Source organism: Eriocheir sinensis, chromosome 67, assembly GCF_024679095.1.
Source record: "Eriocheir sinensis breed Jianghai 21 chromosome 67, ASM2467909v1, whole genome shotgun sequence".
NCBI lineage: Eukaryota > Metazoa > Arthropoda > Malacostraca > Decapoda > Varunidae > Eriocheir > Eriocheir sinensis.
In genome coordinates this window covers 2,218,383-2,241,229 of record NC_066575.1, presented here as the reverse complement: position 1 = coordinate 2,241,229, position 22,847 = coordinate 2,218,383, and the positions used below count along the sequence as shown (strand labels likewise).

The following is a 22,847-nucleotide window of genomic DNA, read 5'->3' as shown; positions in this document are numbered from 1 at the left end:
GGGAAGGTTGGTAATGGGACTTGTGGATAGGGGAAGGGTTGGTAATGGGACTGGTGGATAAGGGAAGGGTTGGTAATGGGACTGGTGGATGGGGAAGGATTGGTAATGGGACTGGTGGATGGGGGAAGGATTGGTAATGGGACTGGTGGATGGGGAAGGTTGGTAATGGGACTGGTGGATGGGGAAGGGTTGGTAATGGGACTGGTGGATAGGGAAGGGTTGGTAATGGGACTGGTGGATGGGGAAGGATTGGTAATGGGACTGGTGGATAGGGAAGGGTTGGTAATGGGACTGGTGGATGGGGAAGGGTTGGTAATGGGACTGGTGGATAGGGAAGGGTTGGTAATGGGACTGGTGGATAGGGAAGGATTGGTAATGGGACTGGTGGATAGGGGAAGGATTGGTAATGGGACTGGTGTATTGGGGAAGTGTTGGTAATGGGACTGGTGGATGGGGAAGGGTTGGTAATGGGACTGGTGGATGGGGAAGGATTGGTAATGGGACTGGTGGATAGGGAAGGGTTGGTAATGTGACTGGTGGATGGGGAAGGGTTGGTAATGGGACTGGTGGATAGGGGGAAGGATTGGTAATGGGACTGGTGGATAGGGAAGGATTGGTAATGGGACTGGTGGATAGCGGAAGGATTGGTAATGGGACTGGTGGATGGGGAAGGGTTGGTAATGGGACTGGTGGATAGGGGAAGGAATGGTAATGGGACTGGTGGATGGGGAAGGGTTGGTAATGGGACTGGTGGATGGCGGAAGGATTGGTAATGGGACTGGTGGATAGGGGAAGGTTGGTAATGGGGTGGTGGATAGGGAAGGATTGGTAATGGGACTGGTGGATGGGGAAGGATTGGTAATGGGACTGGTGGATAGGGAAGGTTGGTAATGGGACAGGTGGATGGGGAAGGATTGGTAATGGGACTGGTGGATAGGGAAGGGTTGGTAATGGGACTGGTGGATGGAAGAAGGGTTGGTAATGGGACTGGTGGATAGGGGAAGGGTTGGTAATGGGACTGGTGGATAGGGGAAGGGTTGGTAATGGGACTGGTGGATAGGGGAAGGGTTGGTAATGGGACTGGTGGATAGTGGAAGGATTGGTAATGGGACTGGTGGATAGGTGAAGGGTTGGTAATGGGACTGGTGGATAGGGGAAGGGTTGGTAATGGGACTGGTGGATAGGGGAAGGATTGGAAATGGGACTGGTGGATAGGGGAAGGATTGGTAATGGGACTGGTAGATAGGGGAAGGGTTGGTAATGGGACTGGTGGATAGGGGAAGGGTTGGTAATGGGACTTGTGGATTGGGGAAGGGTTGGTAATGGGACTGGAGGATGGGGAAGGATTGGTAATGGGACAGGTGGATAGGGAAGGATTGGTAATGGGACTGGTGGATGGGGAAGGGTTGGTAATGGGACTGGTGGATAGGGAAGGGTTGGTAATGGGACTGGTGGATAGTGAAAGGATTGGTAATGGGACTGGTGGATAGGGGAAGGGTTGGTAATGGGACTGGTGGATAGGGGAAGGGTTGGTAATGGGACTGGTGGATAGTGGAAGGATTGGTAATGGGACTGGTGGATAGGGTAAGGGTTGGTAATGGGACTGGTGGATAGGGGAAGGATTGGTAATGGGACTGGTGGATAGCGGAAGGGTTGGTAATGGGACTGGTGGATAGGGGAAGGGTTGGTAATGGGACTGGTGGATAGGGGAAGGGTTTGTAATGGGACTGGTGGATAGGGGAAGGATTGGTAATGGGACTGGTGGATGGGGAAGGATTGGTAATGGGACAGGTGGATGGGGAAGGATTGGTAATGGGACTGGTGGATGGGGAAGGGTTGGTAATGGGACTGGTGGATAGGGGAAGGTTGGTAATGGGACTGGTGGATGGCGGAAGGATTGGTAATGGGACTGGTGGATGGGGAAGGGTTGGTAATGGGACTGGTGGACAGGGAAGGATTGGTAATGGGACTGGTGGATGGGGAAAGGTTGGTAATGGGACTGGTGGATAGGGGAAGGGTTGGTAATGGGACTGGTGGATTGGGGAAGGATTGGTAATGGGACTGGTGGATAGGGGAAGGATTGGTAATGGGACTGGTGGATGGGGAAGGGTTGGTAATGGGACTGGTGGATGGGGAAGGGTTGGTAATGGGACTGGTGGATGGGGAAGGGTTTATAATGGGACTGGTGGATGGGGAAGGATTGGTAACGAGACTGGTGGATGGGGAAGGGTTGGTAATGGGACTGGTGGATAGGGGAAGGGTTGGTAATGGGACTGGTGGATGGGGAAGGGTTGGTAATGGGACTGGTGGATAGGGAAGGATTGGTAATGGGACTGGTGGATAGGGGAAGGATTTGTAATGGGACTGGTGGATGGGGAAGTGTTGGTAATGGGACGGACTGGTGGATGGGGAAGGGTTGGTAATGGGACTGGTGGATAGGGAAGGATTTGTAATGGGACTGGTGGATAGGGAAGGGTTGGTAATGGGACTGGTGGATAGGGGAAGGGTTGGTAATGGGACTGGTGGATGGGGAAGGATTGGTAATGGGACTGGTGGATGGGGAAGGATTGGTAATGGGACTGGTGGATGGGGAAGGGTTGGTAATGGGACTGGTGGATAGGGGAAGGATTGGTAATGGGACTGGTGGATAGGGGAAGGGTTGGTAATGGGACTGGTGGATAGGGGAAGGGTTGGTAATGGGACTGGTGGATAGGGGAAGGGTTTATAATGGGACTGGTGGATAGGGGAAGGATTGGTAACGGGACTGGTGGATAGGGGAAGGGTTGGTAATGGGACTGGTGGATAGGGGAAGGGTTGGTAATGGGACTGGTGGATAGGGGAAGGGTTGGTAATGGGACTGGTGGATAGGGGAAGGATTGGTAATGGGACTGGTGTATAGGGGAAGGATTGGTAATGGGACTGGTGGATAGGGGAAGTGTTGGTAATGGGACTGGTGGATAGGGGAAGGGTTGGTAATGGGACTGGTGGATAGGGGAAGGATTTGTAATGGGACTGGTGGATAGGGGAAGGGTTGGTAATGTGACTGGTGGATAGGGGAAGGGTTGGTAATGGGACTGGTGGATAGGGGAAGGATTGGTAACGGGACTGGTGGATAGGGGAAGGATTGGTAATGGGACTGGTGGATAGCGGAAGGATTGGTAATGGGACTGGTGGATAGGGGAAGGGTTGGTAATGGGACTGGTGGATAGGGGAAGGATTGGTAATGGGACTGGTGGATAGGGGAAGGGTTGGTAATGGGACTGGTGGATAGCGGAAGGATTGGTAATGGGACTGGTGGATAGGGGAAAGGTTGGTAATGGGACTGGTGGATAGGGGAAGGGTTGGTAATGGGACTGGTGGATAGGGGAAGGATTGGTAATGGGACAGGTGAGTAGGGGAAGGATTGGCAATGGGACAGGTGGATAGGGGAAGGATTGGTAATGGGACTGGTGGATTGGGGAAGGATTGGTAATGGGACTGGTTGAAATGGAAGGGTTGGTAATGGGACTGGTGGATAAGGGAAGGGTTAGTAATGGGACTGGTGGATAGGGGAAGGGTTGGTAATGGGACTGGTGGATAGGGGAAGGGTTGGTAATGGGACTGGTGGATAGGGGAAGGATTGGTAATGGGACTGGTGGATAGGGAAAGGGTTGGTAATGGGACTGGTGGATAGGGGAAGGGTTGGTAATGGGACTGGTGGATAGGGAAAGGATTGGTAATGGGACTGGTGAATAAAGGAAGGGTTGATAATGGGACAGTTGGATAGGGGAAGGGTTGGTAATGGGACTGCTGGATAGGGGAAGGGTTGGTAATGGGACTGGTGGATAGGGGAAGGATTGGTAATGGGACTGGTGGATAGGGGAAGGATTGGTAATGGGACAGGTGGATAGGGGAAGGATTGGTAATGGGACTGGTGGATAAGGGAAGGGTTGGTAATGGGACTGGTGGATAGGGGAGGGTTGGTAATGGGACTGGTGGATAGGGAAAGGATTGGTAATGGGACTGGTGGATAGGGGAGGGTTGGTAATGGGACTGGTGGATTGGGGAAGGGTTGGTAATGGGACTGGTGGATAGCGGAAGGATTGGTAATGGGACTGGTGGATAGGGGAAGGGTTGGTAATGGGACTGGTGGATAGGGGAAGGGTTGGTAATGGGACTGGTGGATAGCGGAAGGATTGGTAATGGGACTGGTGGATAGGGGAAGGGTTGGTAATGGGACTGATGGATAGGGGAAGGATTGGTAATGGGACTGGTGGATAGGGGAAGGATTGGTAATGGGACTGGTGGATCGGGGAAGGATTGGTAATGGGACTGGTGGATAGAGGAAGGGTTGGTAATGGGACTGGTGGATAGGTTAAGGGTTGGTAATGGGACTGGTGGATAGCGGAAGGATTGGTAATGGGACTGGTGGATAGGGGAAGGGTTGGTAATGGGACTGGTGGATAGGGGAAGGATTGGTAATGGGACTGGTGGATAGGGGAAGGGTTGGTAATGTAAGTAAAGCCACAAATTTGGCCCATCGTGGCTACCGGGTTAAGGAATGGACCTAGAAATTCTACAAAAGAATGGTGCTTCAATAGACACTGATTAAACAGCCCAGGCATGAATGCGTCTTTTTGAAGAGAACATACGTGGCAAATATCATGCAGCACAAACATGTATGTAATTTCTTAAAAAAAAGGTTATCTGGATCGGTCCACCCACCAAAAATATTACCTATATATGTAGCAGACTCCTACTTTCACAATTGGTCTGGCAAGTAAATAACAGCAACAAACAAACCAATGCATGAACTCTCACTACACCACCATTCTTTAAACTCCATCCACTGTTTACGGATGCTCAGACCAGCCACTGACCACAATTGTTTCCTAATGAAACACTGTTACAAAAATGTTTCCTAACGAGGCACCCCTAAAGTTAAATCTTCAACTGGAACTTTTTTAAAAAATTCCACTTCTGATTATGCAATAGTTTTTGGGAAGAGCAGCAATGGACAAATTTTTTAAAACAATTCATTCTCCAAAAAACTATAAAAAAAAGTTTTAAATGACTCCAAAACTTTAACATTGCACATTGTCACACAGCTACACCTTTTACCCCTCTTGCCTCCAAGGTCTCACTTACCAGATGTTTCAAGAAGGAAGTGAGCACATTGCCAGGGCACACAGTGCTTATCTTACAGGGCAACACTGCATGTCAAAACATACTTCCTTGGAAAGTCCAGTTTCTTACAAGGAACAGAGAAGGCAATGTCCGATTTCAGCTTTTTTTATTCCTTTATATGCTTCATCGACAAGGAATACAAATAAGCATCTAAAAGAGGAATCCATTAATGCAACTGATGAATGTACCATTATGTGAATTGATTGTGTCCTCAGTAGCACTACCAAGCCTTATTATTTAGTTTGAAGGTCACTCCTGAAACGCTGGAGGTCACAAACGCATACACACACACACACTACCTTGCAGGCTACTCTTCGCTAATGAACTGAACCTCGGCGCTGGAGCAAACTAACGAATGTGCAAACTACAATTTTTCACTTAATCTCTTAATTTAACCTTTCAACAACATATCTACTCCATTCCAGAAACTTAAGGTGATAGGAACTCTAGTCTATGCAATGTACTATAAACCTCATGTTCAGAAGCTTGAAATTAAGTAAAGGAGTGTCAAGTTGAAGAAAAGGATGACAACCTGATGAAAAACTTGTGCAAAGTGAAATCAAAGGTCAGAACAAGAATATGAAAGAAAAACATGGAAAATAGCAGAGTGAAGAAGAGGGAATGTGTTCACAAGTCAGAGTATGTAATAGCGAGATGAATCATATGCAGGGTACAATGACTGTGCCTAGACAGAGTTTTTGTTGTCAATGCAATTACTTTGAAAGAGGATCACCCTAAGGAGTGGGTATCTGAGATCGATTCATTGACTGATTGGGGTGTGTCTTCATGACGCCACAACTTCAGCGGTCATGTGGCGCCGGGTATTTGAGAAATGGATAGAAAAGCATAAAGGTATACCATGAGGAACCTGCTATCAACCAGAATGCAAATAAAGGACTTGTTAGCTCCATCAAGGTGAGCTGTTTCTTTGCATTATCAAACAAGCAGTCAAAAGCCAATTCATAGCAATATTAACTAATGACTGAACTAATATAATTGTGATACTATTCATGTTGCCTTCAATACAAACAATCTATCACTCCCTCATTGGAAAGACATTTAGCATGAATCAGTACAATCTAAAATAAAATATCAGCAATACATATCTCATCCGTATAAATAAGAATCAAACTGATAAAATGAGTTTTCCTACGGTGAATGCTACAAATATTCATAGGATTCCTACCATGAGTGCTACAAATATTCATAGGATTCCTATCATGAGTGCTACAAATATTCATAGGATTCCTACCATGAGTGCTACAAATATTCATAGGATTCCTATCATGAGTGCTACAAATATTCATAGCAGAGCAAAGCATCTATGAGTTTCATAAATAATGTATATCCTCATGCATCTGCAGCATCACCTTTACAAATAGTTTACAAAACAATCTTAGCAGTTAATGTCACCTTACCTATATTTCACGTACAAATAACCACCACAAGTGGATGGAAGAGATGGAGGAACATGGATATATACTTAGAACGAAATGTATAAAAAAATATAGTTACAGGCACACCTCCTTCAACTACCTTCTGGACCACAAACATCAAAGCACTTTGTGTCACGGTGAAGCAGCCCCGCTGAAGAGCGCCTCAAGGGAGGCCTCCGTGCAAGGTGTCACGCTCAAAAGATGTATGTGGTCTAATTATTGTCTTTAAAACAAGTACACAAGATACTCTCACTGCCACAAGTAGCTAAAGAATACAAAATCTAAACAAAAATGCACCACTTAAAACCAATAAAACTGCACACACACAATATTACTGCTTTAAAAATATTGGTCATATGAACATGAAAAATCAAGGCTTCCTTTAGAGTGTCTAAGGTGCACTTAGTTCCTCTCTGGCAGAGGTGTAGGCTACAGTGGGTAACCATCTCCTGTATGCAATGTGAGGGCTCCTATAAGGGTGGAAGCAGCTCGATAGGAGTGGAGAACTTGAAGTCCTCCGGGAACAGTTCTTTGGCATGAGGGTACATGAGCTTGTAGGACTGCCTGATGGTCACGTCGGCCACACCCGCTATGTCTCCAATGTCCTTCTGGGTCCTCTTGTCATCAGATGCCTGGCACAACACAATCATTAGTTACACCACAGGAATGCAGACAAATATGGATACTCCTGAATAGTTTACCTTCCTGTGTAAAATAACATTTGCTGTTTCATCAATTTCTCAATCCAAAAATAGGAAGCATCTGACAGCACAGCCTTAGGTTTTAAGTGTATGATTGTAGAAGTGCCTTTAGCATTAACCTTTCCATCCAGTAACACCAAAGTTACTATAAAAGCAAAGGTGAACAGATAAAATGTATATGAGAACTTCAAGGTAATATAAAGAAAAAGAATATGACAGGGCAAAATAGGGGGAGTAAGTATTTTGGCAACCTTTCTTGATAAATGTTACTAATTCATGGCCTGATGCTACTGCTAAGATAGTGTCTGAAATAACAGTGTAAAGATAAGAAAAGGAAATGAATATGGGAGAATACCTGATGCCAATATGAAATTAAATAATTTAACAGAAATCTCATTACTGATATTGATAAACATTCTTCCTACACCTGCACCAACCTAGTGACAACGTGACCCACCTGTGAAGCCATGTAGATAGCAGCAGCAGCCACAGAGATGGGCGACCTGCCCGGCACGATGTCCAGATCAACAGCCTTGCGTGCGATGTGGGTGGCAGCCTTCTGGGCAAAGGTGGGCAGGCCGAGGTTTGAGCAGAAGCGGGACATGAAGTCACCGGTGGTGATAAGGTCCACCTGCGTCTCCAGTGCCTTGAGGATTAGCTTGAAGCAGCGGCCAATCTCCTTCTTGCTGATCTTGCTCACAGCACAGATCTCCTGCAGCATTCAGAAGAGTGTCATGAGTGTATGAAAGTGACAAACAGAGAGCAGGGGAATGTGTCAGTTGAATGTACTACCAATTCACGATAATATTATTTGCTGGGGAATGGGTCTGAGAACTTGAAAAGAAAGTGTTTAATAGTGACCATACCAAGGAGTTGATCTGAGTTTGAATACTCATCACAGCAGTGTGCCATTCACCCCCTCTCATATCAGAGGAACCCAAGTATGCACAGAGAAGGGCACCACCAACCAGGCCTTAGTCTTACATCTCCCAGGTGCGTGCACAAGTACAAGCTGACTAAACACTTAAGTAACATGTCAGCACTATAACTATTACTAGCCAGAGAGTACCATGAGAACCAGTAAATGAAAAGAGTTTAACCCCTTCACTACGGCCGGGCCAAAACAGCGCCCCACGCCGTATCCGAGATCACCACGCGCGCCAAATTTCAAACGTCGCTACTGAATATAACAAGTTTTCAGCCATAAACTCAACATAATCATCATGTATTATATATGAAAACATGCAGAATTAAATGGTGCACATAAAGAAACTTAAATTAATTGATAATGTTGAGATGTAAGCATAAATATAGAGATAAAATAACTCATATATAGGCTAAAGCGAGCCAGGACGCAGTATGCACGTCCTCGGATATGGTACGGGGCACGCAAGGACGCAGTATACGCGTCCTCGTGTTGAAGGGGTTAACAGGCCATCTTGTCTACAAAAATGGTGTAACGATAATGACGATGATGATAAACTAGCACACACATGGGCATTGATGAAAAAGCTGTAGGAGACATAAAAGTGGGATGAGGGAACAGAAAACATGGATAAGAGTTGGGAGCTAAGAATGGAGAAGAATTAATGCAATTTCTCCAAGGGTCAACACCAAAAGCTTGAGAATGCAGCCTAAATAACAATACACAGGTAAGGCACACTACTATATGACTAAGGTAGGAAGCCCCTTCAGACCACCACTGCAGATATCTGATGGCATTACCTTGAATGTTCTGGGGACACCCTCTTGTCGGCAGGCAATGTAGAGGGAGGCAGAGGCAATCGCGTCATTGCTGCGGCCCTTCAGGTTCTTACCATCATGAACCTGTGGGTAAAAATGTCATTGTAGGAAGTGCAAGTAATGGAAAGACAGTATGTAAACAGTTTGAGAAGAAAATATTCAGATGCCTCTCCTTTAATTTTTCATAGTCAAAATCATTGATTGACATTTTTTCTCATGGTCAGAATTATGGGTGGCAGCATGTGGAAGGTGTGAGATCCTACCCAAGCATTCCTTCTCCAGGGCTCCCCACACTCTTCCTTCCCTCACCTGTTTGAACAGCACGTTGGCACGGTCTATGATGGTCTTGGGAAGGTTGATCTTGTCGGCCATGTTGCTGATTTCCCGGAAGGCATTGATCAGGGCACGGTCTGAACTGCTCATCTATGAGAAATGGAAAGAGCAATGGAAAATCATGTACATATGTATTTTCCAGCAATACCTTTCTCTCTATATTCTATAAATATTTTCATACTGACTGCTCTTCTGAACTTGCTAACTGCATGCCTCCCCCCTCCCACCCACTGCACACGACTTTCTACTCGTGCTCATCCCTATAGCTACTGTCGAAACCCCTTATGCAAGAGTTAACCAGCATCTCCATTCTTTCATCCCTTACACTGATTAACTAGACCTCTTTCAAGAAGAGTGTATCAAGACACCTCTCCATCCAAAACTGACCTCTCTTTTGGCTATTCTTTACTGTTATCTATTATGGGAGCGGCGAGTAGCGGGCTTTTTTTCTTACTCTTTTTGTTGCCCTTGAGCAGTCTCTTTTGTTGTAAAAAGAAAAAAAAAAGGAAAAAGATGACCGAGAACATCTTTGGTCTAAAACTGCAAAAGGGAAAAAGATTTAAAGCAAACTTTTGGCATTTTGTAACTGGAGCAAAGGGTAGTAAAATGCTATCCAGAGCAAGAGTGACATCCTGGATACTAGTTTACCTTCACCAAGTTTTCCCTGGTACCCATATGTCAACCAGTCCGAAATGGAGGATTAACAACTGGGTGAGGTGCATGCCGACTGCCCAGCCAAGATTCAAACCCGGGCCCCTGATTCATAGCTAGGAACGCTAACCAGTGCACCTAGATAGGTAAGCTAACCAGTGCATCTGCATTAACTTGAGACCTATGCTCATGGTACAGCATTAAGAGATAAATTATGTAGCCTTTTCTTAACCTCTTCACTACGAGCTGTCAAATCGCGCGCCCTTCCCATATCCGAGTACTATACCCGAGAAGAAATAAAACACACACTGGCTGAAATGACCATGACGCAGTATACGCGTCACTCGGATATGCTACGAGAGACGAAATGACGCGTATACTGCGTCATCGGATGCAAGGGGTTAACACTGTAAAGTGGGAACTCACTGATCTACGATTTTGGTATTTGGAATTTCCAAAGCTGTCCCCGCCTGAGCCCGGCCCGATGATGGTGGAGAGGTCGGAGCCGTTGAGTAGTGGGTTCTCCGGCCCACCAACACGGGACGGGTCATTGTTCGCCTTCTCATTGCTGAAGGTCCTCCACTCGGACCCAACATCTATCACCCTGCAAAGAAACAAAAGCATTCCAGTTTTATTACTCTTTTCAAAAGGCTCCAAACATGCTTGTTGTGCAAGTCTTGTTCTATCAGTGGCTGCTCCATTCTGTTCAGGCTCAGGATTCATAAATCATTCAGAAATATTTAGTCATAAGTATTCATTGCTATACCTCTTCTAGTTCTAAACCTACCCCCAACATTTTTTTTCCTATCTTGAGGATGCTTAACCCCCACCACTTTTTTGTCCTTAACCTTGTTGCACTCCAAAATCTTTAACTAGCTTTTTCCAATACCTTGTCCACAGGGAAACATTTGGGGCCTCTGCACACCTTACAAAACCTTGCTTAGTAAGCAAATTTCTTTCCTTAGAAATTCATATGAAGGCACCTATTATATATCACTAGATTCACAAGGAATTTATCAATAAGGTGATTTTATAAAAACTCCATTATGAAAAAAATGTCGCGTATTTTTCACATTGGAAGAAATCCAATAGTAAAAAGAAAAAAGGTTCTCAATATTGTGGCTCAAATGAACATTTTACACGCCACACCAGCACAACACAGAAAGTGCACTTCCTTAACATGTGGCACATTTAATGGGTAAATTTATTAATCCTAAAGGGCCAGTGATGGATTTCTGCGGTCTGCCTTTTCCGCCATAATTTTGAAGTTTGCGTAGTCATTTTTATGTCGGTGTGACTCCTAGGCTGCCACACAACTCTTCCGTGCCATTCTCAGTGTTTCCATGGCCGTTACAATAGCAGGAGGAGAGTTTTTTGGATCTTCCTTGTCTGATTCTGCGCCCGAGTATCCACAGCCAGTGACCTTGACATATTAATCAATATCTAGAGTTTGGCAATATGGTAAATGAAAAAAGCTGTCAATGATATATTTTGTTACTCCTACAAATGCACCGTCTCTCGGTACATTCCCCATTGATTTAATTCCAACAGGGGGTATCACTGCGTCAGCATCAAAACTTCTCTCCCTTGCAATCCTTACTCTATAATTCTTGGTTATAACCTGAATCAGACACAAGAACCACAATTGCCCTTTTAGGAAATGTGGGCAATCAAACTGGAGGAGCAGGAGGAGGGGGATGAACAGTCTTACTTGTCTTCCATGACAAAAAGGTTTGCACAAAGTAATAACTGGTGGTGGTTTATAAAAAAAATTTTGCTGAAGGCTCAAGTTTACACAGAGATCACTCACACTTCCCCCCAAGAAGCAGGGGCAAAGAAAAGGAAGACGACCTGTACCCTCACCTGCTCCCCCCTGGCCCTCATTCACCTGTGCCCCCAGCAGCCCTCACTCACCTGTCTCCCACCACAAGGCCACACTCTGAGCAGATTTGGTCTCCAGCACGGTAGTCCTCGATGAGATGAGACTCAGGGTGCTGGGGACAGCAGACCTCTGCAAAACGGCTTCTGAAACACCACAGAGTATGAGCTCATTCCTGCAGGGGTGGTTTCTATAACACAAACTAAACCAGTCATGGGGTGAATGCAAAACATGTATTGATCTTCTAAACTGAATGAATATTTGATGACAATTAAATGACCTATTAATTTGTAACAATGCAATTTAGGAAACTAGCAATTTCGACAGGGAATAATTAGCAGATTAGTCAAAACCACATCAAAACTTACCAGAAATAGTTTCATATGTCATTCTGAGATGGGTGAAGTTATAGATATTTACTGGATAATGATGGGTTAAGCTTTGTTGTAGGTTCCTCTAAGCTTTCAATGGGAGATAATTTGCCCAAAAGTTTAAAAGTAGAAGTTTAATCAGTACACATTAGAACACTTTGAGTGAACTCATTCTGAAATAAATGTAGGAAATATACATCGGATAAACATCCTATTCTCTCCGGTCGCTTGCCACTCCCACTAATTTCCTGCCTGCAGCTGACATCTTCTTAGCCCCTTGCTTCAAGTCAGTAGATTACTCTTTATTTCAGCAGTGATAGGTTACTACTACTGATGGCAGTAATAGGTTACTATCCATTAGGTTTATGTGGGCTCCTGTTAGACATGGAAAGTCTAGTGGCTAGGTACGCTTTGGTGATGGCCTTGTTATGCGATCTTGAACCGCGTGTAGTGCTAGATACTTACCTTGAGTCCTCCCTTACTCTAAAAAATAAAAATAAAAACATGTTTAAGGAACTCTGGTATCATATAATTTCTTCTCGAAAAATTGTGGAAAATTACCTACTTTCAAAGACTTCAGGGGCTGTACTAAAAGGAAACTCAGATTTAAGTATATAAAAAAAGACACTGGAAAATATTAATATTATTATTGGAGGGTCACAGACTAGTCAGCCAATCTTAACCAAGCTGTATCTTGATTTTTATGAGTGGAGGAAATAATGGAAAATTATGGGAGGCACAGAATGGCAGCCACACACATCAACTCCTCCCTGTGTTCAGTTCTACTCATAAATTTAAGTATATTGTAGCCATAGGCAGTAAATGAGCTGGATGTAAGGTAGTAGAAATGTAGGGGATGTCAGGTACTCTATGGGGAATATGTAAATTAGTGTAGCGTTGACAGCACCAGTAATAATGGTGCAACGTGGAGCATGTCACACATATCTATTGTAAACTATTTATCTATTTATATCTCAGACGCCCTACTCCCTTGTGGGAGCTTCCCTCCAGGGGATGGCCGTGGCAGAAGTGTCTCCATCTCTCCCTGTTCTGGCACTTCCTCTTAGCACACTCAATCCTGTTACTTCCAACTCTCTCGCTCTAATACTCACAGGTGGTTTTCCCCTGACACCCCCTCCCTCAATCCTTCCTTCATACACCCTCTTCACGAATTCATTCTCCCCCATTCTCATCACGTGTCGAAACCATCTCGGCACACCATGCTTCACCTACTCCACCACTCCACAATCCACTCCTTTCACTGTCACATCCATACCAAACCTCTCATATTTTATTACTTTCTCCATCCCATCCTGGGACACACTTAACAAAACTAAAACTAACCTAACAATATTTAACCTAACCTGACCCTACTGCTACCAAACTACAGGTAACTCTCGATTTACCCGAGTTTGGTTTATGCGTTTTTTAAATAACACAGGGTCCAAAATCCAAATAAATGTTTAATTTACACGTTTTTTCACTTAGACGCGATATTTTATGGAGAGGCCACCAGATGTCTCAAGCAACTGGACTCGCATGGCTCTGCGGCCACACAGCTGAGCTCGGTTCTTCCCGCGCGCCACTTGAACAACAGTACAGTACCCACACTGCCACGCTACTCAACATTATAGGGGTGGGCAGGTACCGGTACCAGCTATACGGTACGGTACCAATACTAGCCAGTCGCTCATGGTGTCCCTGATTTCTTCCTCACACGAGTGAGGCTGAGACTGAGTGCCTGAGTGGATATCTCAGTGATATGGATATTCTCTCTCTCTCTCTCTCCACTGAATGAAGTGAATATTTATTTTTCAATAGAAATTTACCTCTTGTTTGATTTACATTGTTTTTGATTTATGCGACCTCTTCAAGGACACAATACTCGCGTAAATCGAGAGTTACCTGTACCATGTGCAAAGCTGCTCTAATGAAATTTTTCATCAATATATTGAAATTCTTCAATTTACACAAGTTAGTAGTTACAGTACTGCATTCCGAGAAATATAATGCAACACAACGTCAGTATCGACCTCGTGAGAAATGACAATCTTTATTTCCATATTAGCCTAAGTGAGTGGTGTAACATAGTAGAAGTGTAAGGAAAGTCAGGTATATTTCACTATTGAACTGAATCATAGTGAGGGTTGAATAGTGTGTGCATAAGTGACTCAGATGAAAGTAGTAAAGGTGTTGGGAAAGTCAGGAACATTTCTCTGTTGAGCTAGATCACAGTGAGCAGTTATTGTGCCAGATGTAAAGTAGTAGAAGTGTAAGGAGAATCAGGTCTACTTCTCTGTTGAACTGGATCAGTGTGCGGTAAGTGAATTGGATGTGAAGTACTAATGGGGTAGGGAAAGCCAGATCTATTCCTCAACTGAACTGATTCATAGTGAGAGGATATTATATAGAGCAGGATGTAGGAAATGTGTTTTCCACCCCAAGGTCGCTACTTGCTGGGGCCTCACAGCACCCAGGCCAGCTGCGGGGGCTTTGCTCTGAAGGGGTTGGCTGACCTGAGGCATATACTTTAGACACAGTATGGTAAAGAAAAGAATTATTATCGGTCAACTTTTGGTAAACACCATTTTACTTAAAAAAACTTAATCCACAATTTCTGGACAAAATATGATACCTTTAACTACTATGGAAATAAAAAAAAATTCTGGAAATCACTAAATGATTGACTTTTCAATGCCTGAGGTGCACACGCCGCCACCCTTCTCCCACTCGTTACCACCGGCCAGTGTAGTGGACCACCCCCGCCACAGCCCATCCCGTCCCACGCTACATGTTTCTGCCGGCCCACACCGCATGCCGAATAAATCTAAACTAACCTAACCTAACAACCTACTTAACGAGGGAACTTCACCCCCCTAGACCCCTTTACTAGGAGGGCTTCACCCCACAACCTGCCTAGCAGAAGGGGTTCGCCCCCCTAAACCCCTGCACTCTTGCATTCAGGGATCAAAAATGAATCCATATTGTATTAACGTTCCAAGAGGTGGCTACCCTCTTTTCAAAATTTATTACTGGAAACGAACACCAAACTTTCCCCGCACGGTCTTTAGCACAGCACCCAGGGCAGCCCCCCCCCACGGCGGGCCGCGGCCTTGGGAGGGAAAAACGTCCTCCTTCCATCCCTCTCCAGAACCGAACGATTAAGAGCCAGATCTGCCCCTCCTTGCATCTCCACTGCTCCACACCCGACGCACCTCACCCCGCCGCCCAGCACCCAGGCCCCGCCGTGCCCTGCCCGCCACACACACACATTTACGAGGAGAATAAAGGTGCACGCCGCTGGCCCTGAGACTCGTGTGTGTGGCTTCCCCGTCACTTCCTCAAGCAACACAGCCACGTCCCACCCTCACAAACACCAAGGAACCAAATAAAAAGTCAAAATGGTGCAAAATCTGCGACGATTCCCCAGAAAATGCCAAATTGAGGGCACACAGCCATCCCGACCAGGCGATCTGACGCTAATTACAGGTAAACCACGGCCCGGAGCAAGTATCTTTTGCACCTGGATAGGGGTACAGGTCCTTATGCTTCCTGCTGGTACCTTAATTAGCACCTGGGGGTCAAGGGACAGGTGTGAGGGACGTAAATAAGAGGAGAGGTAAGCCACCCACCTGCCGGCCATGTTTGTTTACGAGGTAACTGACTGTCTTTTGTTTCCTTCCTTTCGTTTTCTTTTTTTGTTTCTTTGTGTTGAGTGTTGCTTGTGGTTGGCTTACCTTTTCCGTTTGTTTTAGGGGGAAGAACATTTTACAATGACATAGATAGATGGATGGATAGATATATAATTATACCTATTGAGTGCGCCCGTGTGTGTGTGAGTTTAAGATGATGCAAAAAAAATATGAGTAAGCGGGAAACCACACGAACCACTACCTCAACATTTCCTATATAGTGTGCACATTTAATTAATGGTAATGTATGGTATAGGTAATGTATGTATTGGTAGTGTATGACGGAAAATCAGCTTGGCCCGTATGATCAGGCGCATTCGACATTCTCAACACCCTTCCAAAGGCCACAAAGATCTGTCGGGTTCTCATAAGTGTTTCCACATCCATGGTGCAGAGGCCTTGGCAAGCTATCACTAGGCTCATAAAACTACCCATGGAAATACTAACAACCTCTATGAAAGCTTACTAAATGAGTATTTCAACACCACCATGGCCTGATCACGCGTTGGACTTGCAATCGCCAGCAAGAACCCTTCCGATTAGAGCAAAGAACCTCACACACCACACCCCCCATCCCCCTTGCTCAAGAGGGGACCGTAAGCACTCCTACTCAGCGGAAAAACCCCGGCCTGAGATGAGCTCGAACCCGTCTGCCACATCGTAAAACTTGGCAGCGACTGGGCTATCGGAGTGTGTGTGAGTGTGTGTGTGTGTGTGTGTGTGTGTGTGTTTAAGCTCCAAAAGTGTTTGAAATGGGTCCAGGTCATCGACAGTACCCAGTGAAAGGCAAAGCATAATATCATATGGCATGGGCTACACACACACACACACACACACACACACACACACACACACGCTCTCCTAGACCTATTTCTCAACCAGTTTTATGCCTGCAACGGGATAAAAAAAAAAAACTGCTCTCACCTTTCCTTTGTGTTCTTCACACACACACACACACACACACACACACACACACACACACACACAGTAAAAAAAAAGTTACGAGCATACTGAAATCTGCAACATCATGGTCGGCCGCCGCTTTGAACAATACAACACACACAAAGAGAACGATAATATCTCTACTGGTTGCGTTGGCCTGGATCAAACCTGTCAGCACACACACACACACACACACACACACACACACACACACACACACAGAGCTCTATAAGTCGGCGCAATACAGCCGCGAGGAAAAGGGTAAAAAAGGTTGAGGAAAAAAAATATTGTGAAAAACTAATCCACAAAGAGAAAGTCGGAGAATGATACAAAAAAGGGGGTACTGGGTATTAAAAAAAAAAGTTCTATCCACAGTGTTAAAGAAAGGAACGAAAGAAGAGGAAACTGATTAACTGTGGCTGTGTTAGAGGTACGTGGGGAAAAAAAGTGAAAGGTCTGCTCAACTCTCACTAAAATGTTGGACAAATAAAAGGATGCGAGTAGAAAGTTTACCAGTGGCCATAAGAGGGAGACAGGTGTGGTGATGATTTTTTATGGTAATGTATCTCTGAAAACCTCGAAAATTGTAATATCACGCATCTGATAAGGTGATGAGCGACAAAATACATAGTTGGCAATTGTGGTCGGACAGGTATCTGATAAGGGAGATAACACTCAGGAAATTTGGGACTGAATAACAAATAAAGATAAGTAGAAAAAATAAAATAGATAACGAGTGAAAACGATAATATTTCAAAACACACAAGTTAAAATAAAACGGTATATTTTTTTTTTTTTACGTCTACGCCTATAGCGCCGGTAGGCTTGATTGAGGGGCCTAGATGGTGTTCGGCCCCAGCCCGTCATGGCGCAGGCAAGTGTTTATAGTGGCGCCATCTTTTCTTGGATTATACTATGTTCAAAACTTGGCATTATCAACATACAAAAATTGGCAATCACTGTGTACTGTGAACCTCTTAATGCACTTGGCAAGGCAAGAACTTATTGTACCAAAGTAACGGAGTGTACGTAACTATATATGTCGCGTAATATGACTGAATAAAAATACGAGTACATAGACGACGTTCAGATATCTTGACGTCTTTTGTATTGATGGCGGTGAGGGTCAAGTTTGTACCAAGATTGTTTTTTTTTATATAATGCAGAATGTTTAGAAGTATTATGTGGAAGAGGAGAGCAGACATATGACATTGCCTTTACGCATATATGTCTGTTTATATATCTATCTATCTATATCTATCTATCCATCCATCTCTCCATCTATCCATCCATCCGTCTATCTATCTATCTATCTATCTATCGAGAGAGAGAGAGAGAGAGAGAGAGAGAGAGAGAGAGATACTAGTCTCCAAAAAAGAAGAAAAAAAAGATCGAGCACCAATATGGGTCGATTACATAGAATTTAAGCAAAATCTTTAAACTTATTATTGTGTTGGTTAGGTGGGTAAAATGGGTAGACTATATATTTTTTTTTCTGGCCGTACAGAGTTTATCTAGCGATTCGTGTAGTGCGATACATGAAAAACGTTGAGGAGGAAAACAATGCGTGAATGTGACGTGACCGGTACGCGTTGGAATGGTGAACGGAAGCAGCGATTCCTGTAAGATCACCAAGACAACGTGAATGAGGAAATAACTGGTGCTCGCTGGAATGTCTTGGCTTCTCAATGAATGTTTAATTTCGTGTTATGACTTTGCACAACATGAAACAATCGAAGAAAGTGGGGTCTCGACACACACACACACGCACACACACACACACACACTTAACTGCTTAACAATACTCTCTTTTGAAGTGAACAATGAAAGATAATCAACAAAAAAAGTGTGAATTACTCTTTTCGAAGTCAAACATTTTATTTATCAAGTTATTAGATGTGTCAGTGAACTGGATAGTGAGTTCCATATGCACAGTTATTTGTATTCACAGTTAATTATACTTAGAGCGTAAGTTAACTAAAGTCAGAGAGAGAGAGAGAATTCTGTGGCACTAGTAGGCCCATTCCGGCACGGGCCTGTTGAAGAGGTGCAGGATGGGGCCGAATCCGATGTAGTTGCCGAGCAGGACGTAGGCGTAGTACACGTAACCTTCGTTGCCCACCACTAGTGCCATGTCCTCCTCGCCTGAAGCACATGAGCATTAGGATTACTATTACTACTACTACTACTACTATTACTACAACTACTACTACTACTATTATTATTATCGTTTGAAGTAGTAGTAGTAGTAGTAGTAGCGCCACAATATATTATACAAGGTTCTAAAAAATATACTATAATAAAGTTGTCCCCGCTTTAACTACTTTACCTATAATCTTTTCACACGATATTTTTAGTTGTCATAATCTAGAAAAAAATATTGAGCCTCATTTTTTTTTCAGTGAACCTGCAGTCATGTGATAGTGAAGTTGATAAAAAAGTGAAACATTTTTGAGCGTCTCTCTCTCTCTCTCTCTCTCTCTCTCTCTCTCTCTCTCTCTCTCTCTCTCTCTCTCTCTCTCTCTCTCTCTCTCTCTCTCTCTGTCTTTCTCTGTCTTTCTCCGTCCGTCTTTCTCTGTTTTTCTCTGTCTTTTCTCTCTCTCTCTCTCTCTCTCTCTCTCTCTCTCTCTCTCTCTCTCTCTCTCTCTCTCACCCACCGAAGAAGTAGACGGAGATGACCCTGAGCGTGGCCGCGATGAGGGTGAGGAGGACCATCTTGAGGGCGGGGGCGAAGAAGGTGATGAAGATGACGGACAGGAGCTGGTAGATGAGGCTGCCCCACGCGACCTCCTGGCCGCCCCACCACCTCCTGGAGAGAGAGAGAGAGAGAGAGAGAGAGAGATTCAATAATATAAAAGCAGTGGGTATATACGTTTCTATTATTGTCTTCCATATGACAATTGCAATCAATCCACATTCTGTATTATAATCGCGTGGAAACATAAATACGTATTAACGAAAAAAAAAAAAAATAGGCAGTGAGGATACGTGGCCAACGTTTTAGAGCGGATGCCGTTATGATAGACGCCATTTCGTATGCGCACAGAGTCAACTTGGGCAGCGTATGGCGGCGTAACGTGGGCAGCGAACACCAGTGAACACGTGCAGGCCTATAATATAGTACGTTCACGGGGAACTTGGCCGCGCGTTCCTGCACGTTATTGCCCATTTATTTACTATTCATTAGGATACAAAATTGTGATGCTTTCAAGATCAACAAAATGTATCTTATTTTCATCATATAAGAGACGAAACATAGGTTGGCATTGCAAGACGCTTCTGCCTCTCATGGCAAATATTTTCAAAGGCCAAAATGCAGAGCAGTCGGGTTCTGATCCGTATTTTCTTAGGTTCATGATACAGAAGGAGGGACTAACAACGTTTGGAGCGTGGGACAAGAGGCTGCCGTCTCCACCGTGAAAAAAAGCTAAACTATTTTGGTAACTCATCTTTATCTTTTGTCTTTTCATCTCTTAGACAGAATACTTTGAGATATTCCCTCGTGGCATTATCTCGATTTCACGCACATAGAGACGGTAATCATTCGCTTCTTTTCATTATACCTTTTCTTTGATTTCTCGGAACATCGTATACTTGTACTTCAACCGCGATTCGTTTTTCTTTTTCGCGTTATTATTTCACAGTCAGCCTCGTGCAGCGATGCTCAACATTCACCTTTCTTAATATGACTTTTTCTCCGACTTTTTACAGCTTGATGATCTTCCGCCGAGCGTCACCAGCATGGAGGCAGATGATTGGTCAGCCTTTGCTCTTTGTAGTTTTTCTTATAGCAGCCAATGGGCGACTACCGAATATTACGACAGATGTGGCTCTAGCAAATGTCGCTCTATGTGAATATTCACGAGGGAACTTTCTTTTAGGAGAAGGTGGAGACGATTTATATCGACGCATTTTAACTTTTTCTTCTGTGGTCACACGACAGCCGGCTAAATGATTATGTAAAGACTTGGTGAGGTAAAGCTGGCGGCACACTGAAAATCTTAAAGCTGTGTGGGACCTCCGTATTCGTCTCCGTCACATGGGCCCTTGAGCCTGTGTCTGGAAACAGCAGGGAGACCGGGACACAGGGCCAGCGTGACATCATCATTGGCACAGTTCACCTTCCCCAGGTTTCCCCAGCTACCCATTTATCGACCAGTCCGAAAGGTAGCATGAACCTGGCTGAGATTAATGAGGATAAAGAGCCTACACTGAAACTTTTAATTTCTCCTTTCTTTTACTCCACGTTCATTATGTATAACAAACACAATCGCTCTTGCACATTTATATTTTCACGACCCACACTCACTTTTTTTGTTTCACCTCCTTGTATATTTCTACTGAGTAATCATCCTTATATCTACCCACGATCCCCTGCAAAGACACGCTCACACCCAAGCCCACACCAATACAGCCACACACACACACACACACACACACACACACACACACACACACCAATGGACACATTCACACACTCGTGCCCACCCTCCAGCACGCTCCATGCACACTCAAGCACACAAAAAACTCGTGCACATACGCAGGAGGGGCTATGGAGGTAATAGGTCCCAATTTAAAATTACGAAGTAATCACCGACTTGACACAAAGTTATAGCAGCGATCCTCCATGATTTAGCGAAGATATTAGCTCTCCAAATTATTATTCAGTGTCGATGTGTTGCAGCTATAGGATAAGACAAGAGCTCAAGCAACTTGATTGCCTTAAAATCTGAATTTTTGTATTGCACAGGTATCGGCAACGCCAAATACTCACTTTGAGCGAGTCCATAACATCGTGGACCAATCCGATCCAATGCAAAACTTCTTGACGCGACCGCCGGTGTTCTGCATCAGGCTATCGAGGTATGTGAACTTTCCCAAGATCTCAATGTCCTCGACACACGCATGAACAGCCTTTACCTTTTCGTAAAGTAATCCTCCAGACACCCGTACCTTAGTCTTGGCCCAGGAGATCCAAGTTCTAATGACTCTGTCTTTTAGTGCAGTGACTCGAAACCATTAAAAAAAATCTCCTGCGACTAGGACACCAAAATCAAAGTCAGTGGGTCTTGATAATGCCAACAGATGCTCCACAGTCAGTTTGGCACACAGCGCTGCCTAATACTCAATCCACACAAATGTTAAAAGTGATAGGGCAAGGATCCAATCTTACCTCACACCCATCTGTTCCCACAGGGAAATCTAACGGCCATTCCGGAGAGAGCGGGTACATGGAGGCGAGGATCACGGTAATTTGAAGGACGTGGTAATTTTAAAGCAGTCAGTTGCTTGTTACTTGCTCTCGTGCCTACAACTTTGAGTCTTCAGAATTTTCCAGCAAGGCCCGATTCACACTAGGGTCACGCTCACGTAACATATTATTACATGTATTTCAATAGGAACATCCACACTGGCAGGAACTGACAAGTCACGGTCCGGTCACTGTCCAGTCGCTTTCCATTGAAAAGATATCTTGACCGGACCGGGAGCGGAGCGTGACCGGAGCAAACCTGCCAGTGTGGACGCCACCAATTAACGGTCTCACTCCGGTCTTGTTTCGGTCCTCACAGCAAAGTGCTGCATCTTTCAGCGTTGGATAGTATTTTTTTTCAAAAGTACCTGTGTTCATTCTAGTGTAACTAACATATACTTTCATAATCAATCAAATGAGAAAACAGCTAGTATATGGAATTCCCCTTCATTCTCCCTATCTTACAAGCTCGAATGAAGCCACACTCTCTTACTTTTTCGAGTTCATAATTTTCCTTTTCTTCCTCATTGAATGCATTAGTGATCATCGCCTACTCTGTGAAAACTCTCACATCCTCCATCAACGATGACTCATCCTGCTGAGGGAGTGGGGGTGACATGGGCCACCGACCGGAGCGAGCGCGTCCCTCGACCGGGTGTGTGTGTGTGTTTGTGTGTGTGTG

The 22,847-nt window shown here is 44.6% G+C and overlaps 2 protein-coding genes and 1 long non-coding RNA gene across 3 annotated transcripts in view; all 3 read right to left on the bottom strand.

The window, feature by feature from the left end:
* Nucleotides 1–5,255: 5,255 nt before the first annotated feature.
* LOC126987924 (transcription initiation factor IIB-like) lies at nucleotides 5,256–15,955 on the bottom strand. Its single transcript, XM_050845521.1, has 7 exons — nucleotides 15,913–15,955; nucleotides 11,945–12,055; nucleotides 10,457–10,634; nucleotides 9,356–9,469; nucleotides 9,029–9,130; nucleotides 7,761–8,015; nucleotides 5,256–7,234 (listed from the first exon to the last, which is right to left on the bottom strand). The coding sequence occupies exons 1-7, from the start codon at nucleotides 15,921–15,923 to the stop codon at nucleotides 7,073–7,075; spliced, it is 933 nt and encodes a 310-aa protein (XP_050701478.1). The 5' UTR covers nucleotides 15,924–15,955; the 3' UTR covers nucleotides 5,256–7,072.
* Nucleotides 15,956–18,767: 2,812 nt separating this feature from the next.
* On the bottom strand, nucleotides 18,768–19,706 carry LOC126987923 (uncharacterized). Its single transcript, XR_007741279.1, has 2 exons — nucleotides 19,572–19,706; nucleotides 18,768–19,059 (listed from the first exon to the last, which is right to left on the bottom strand). It is a non-coding gene; the product is annotated as an uncharacterized LOC126987923 (long non-coding RNA).
* Nucleotides 19,707–19,709: 3 nt separating this feature from the next.
* Nucleotides 19,710–22,847, bottom strand: part of LOC126987920 (homeobox protein MSX-1-like) — a 54,886-nt gene continuing 51,748 nt past the window's right edge. Inside the window, exon 7 of the mRNA XM_050845517.1 lies at nucleotides 19,710–19,723. The gene's annotated coding sequence lies outside the window, so the exon portion shown is untranslated. The remainder of the gene's footprint in view (nucleotides 19,724–22,847) is intronic.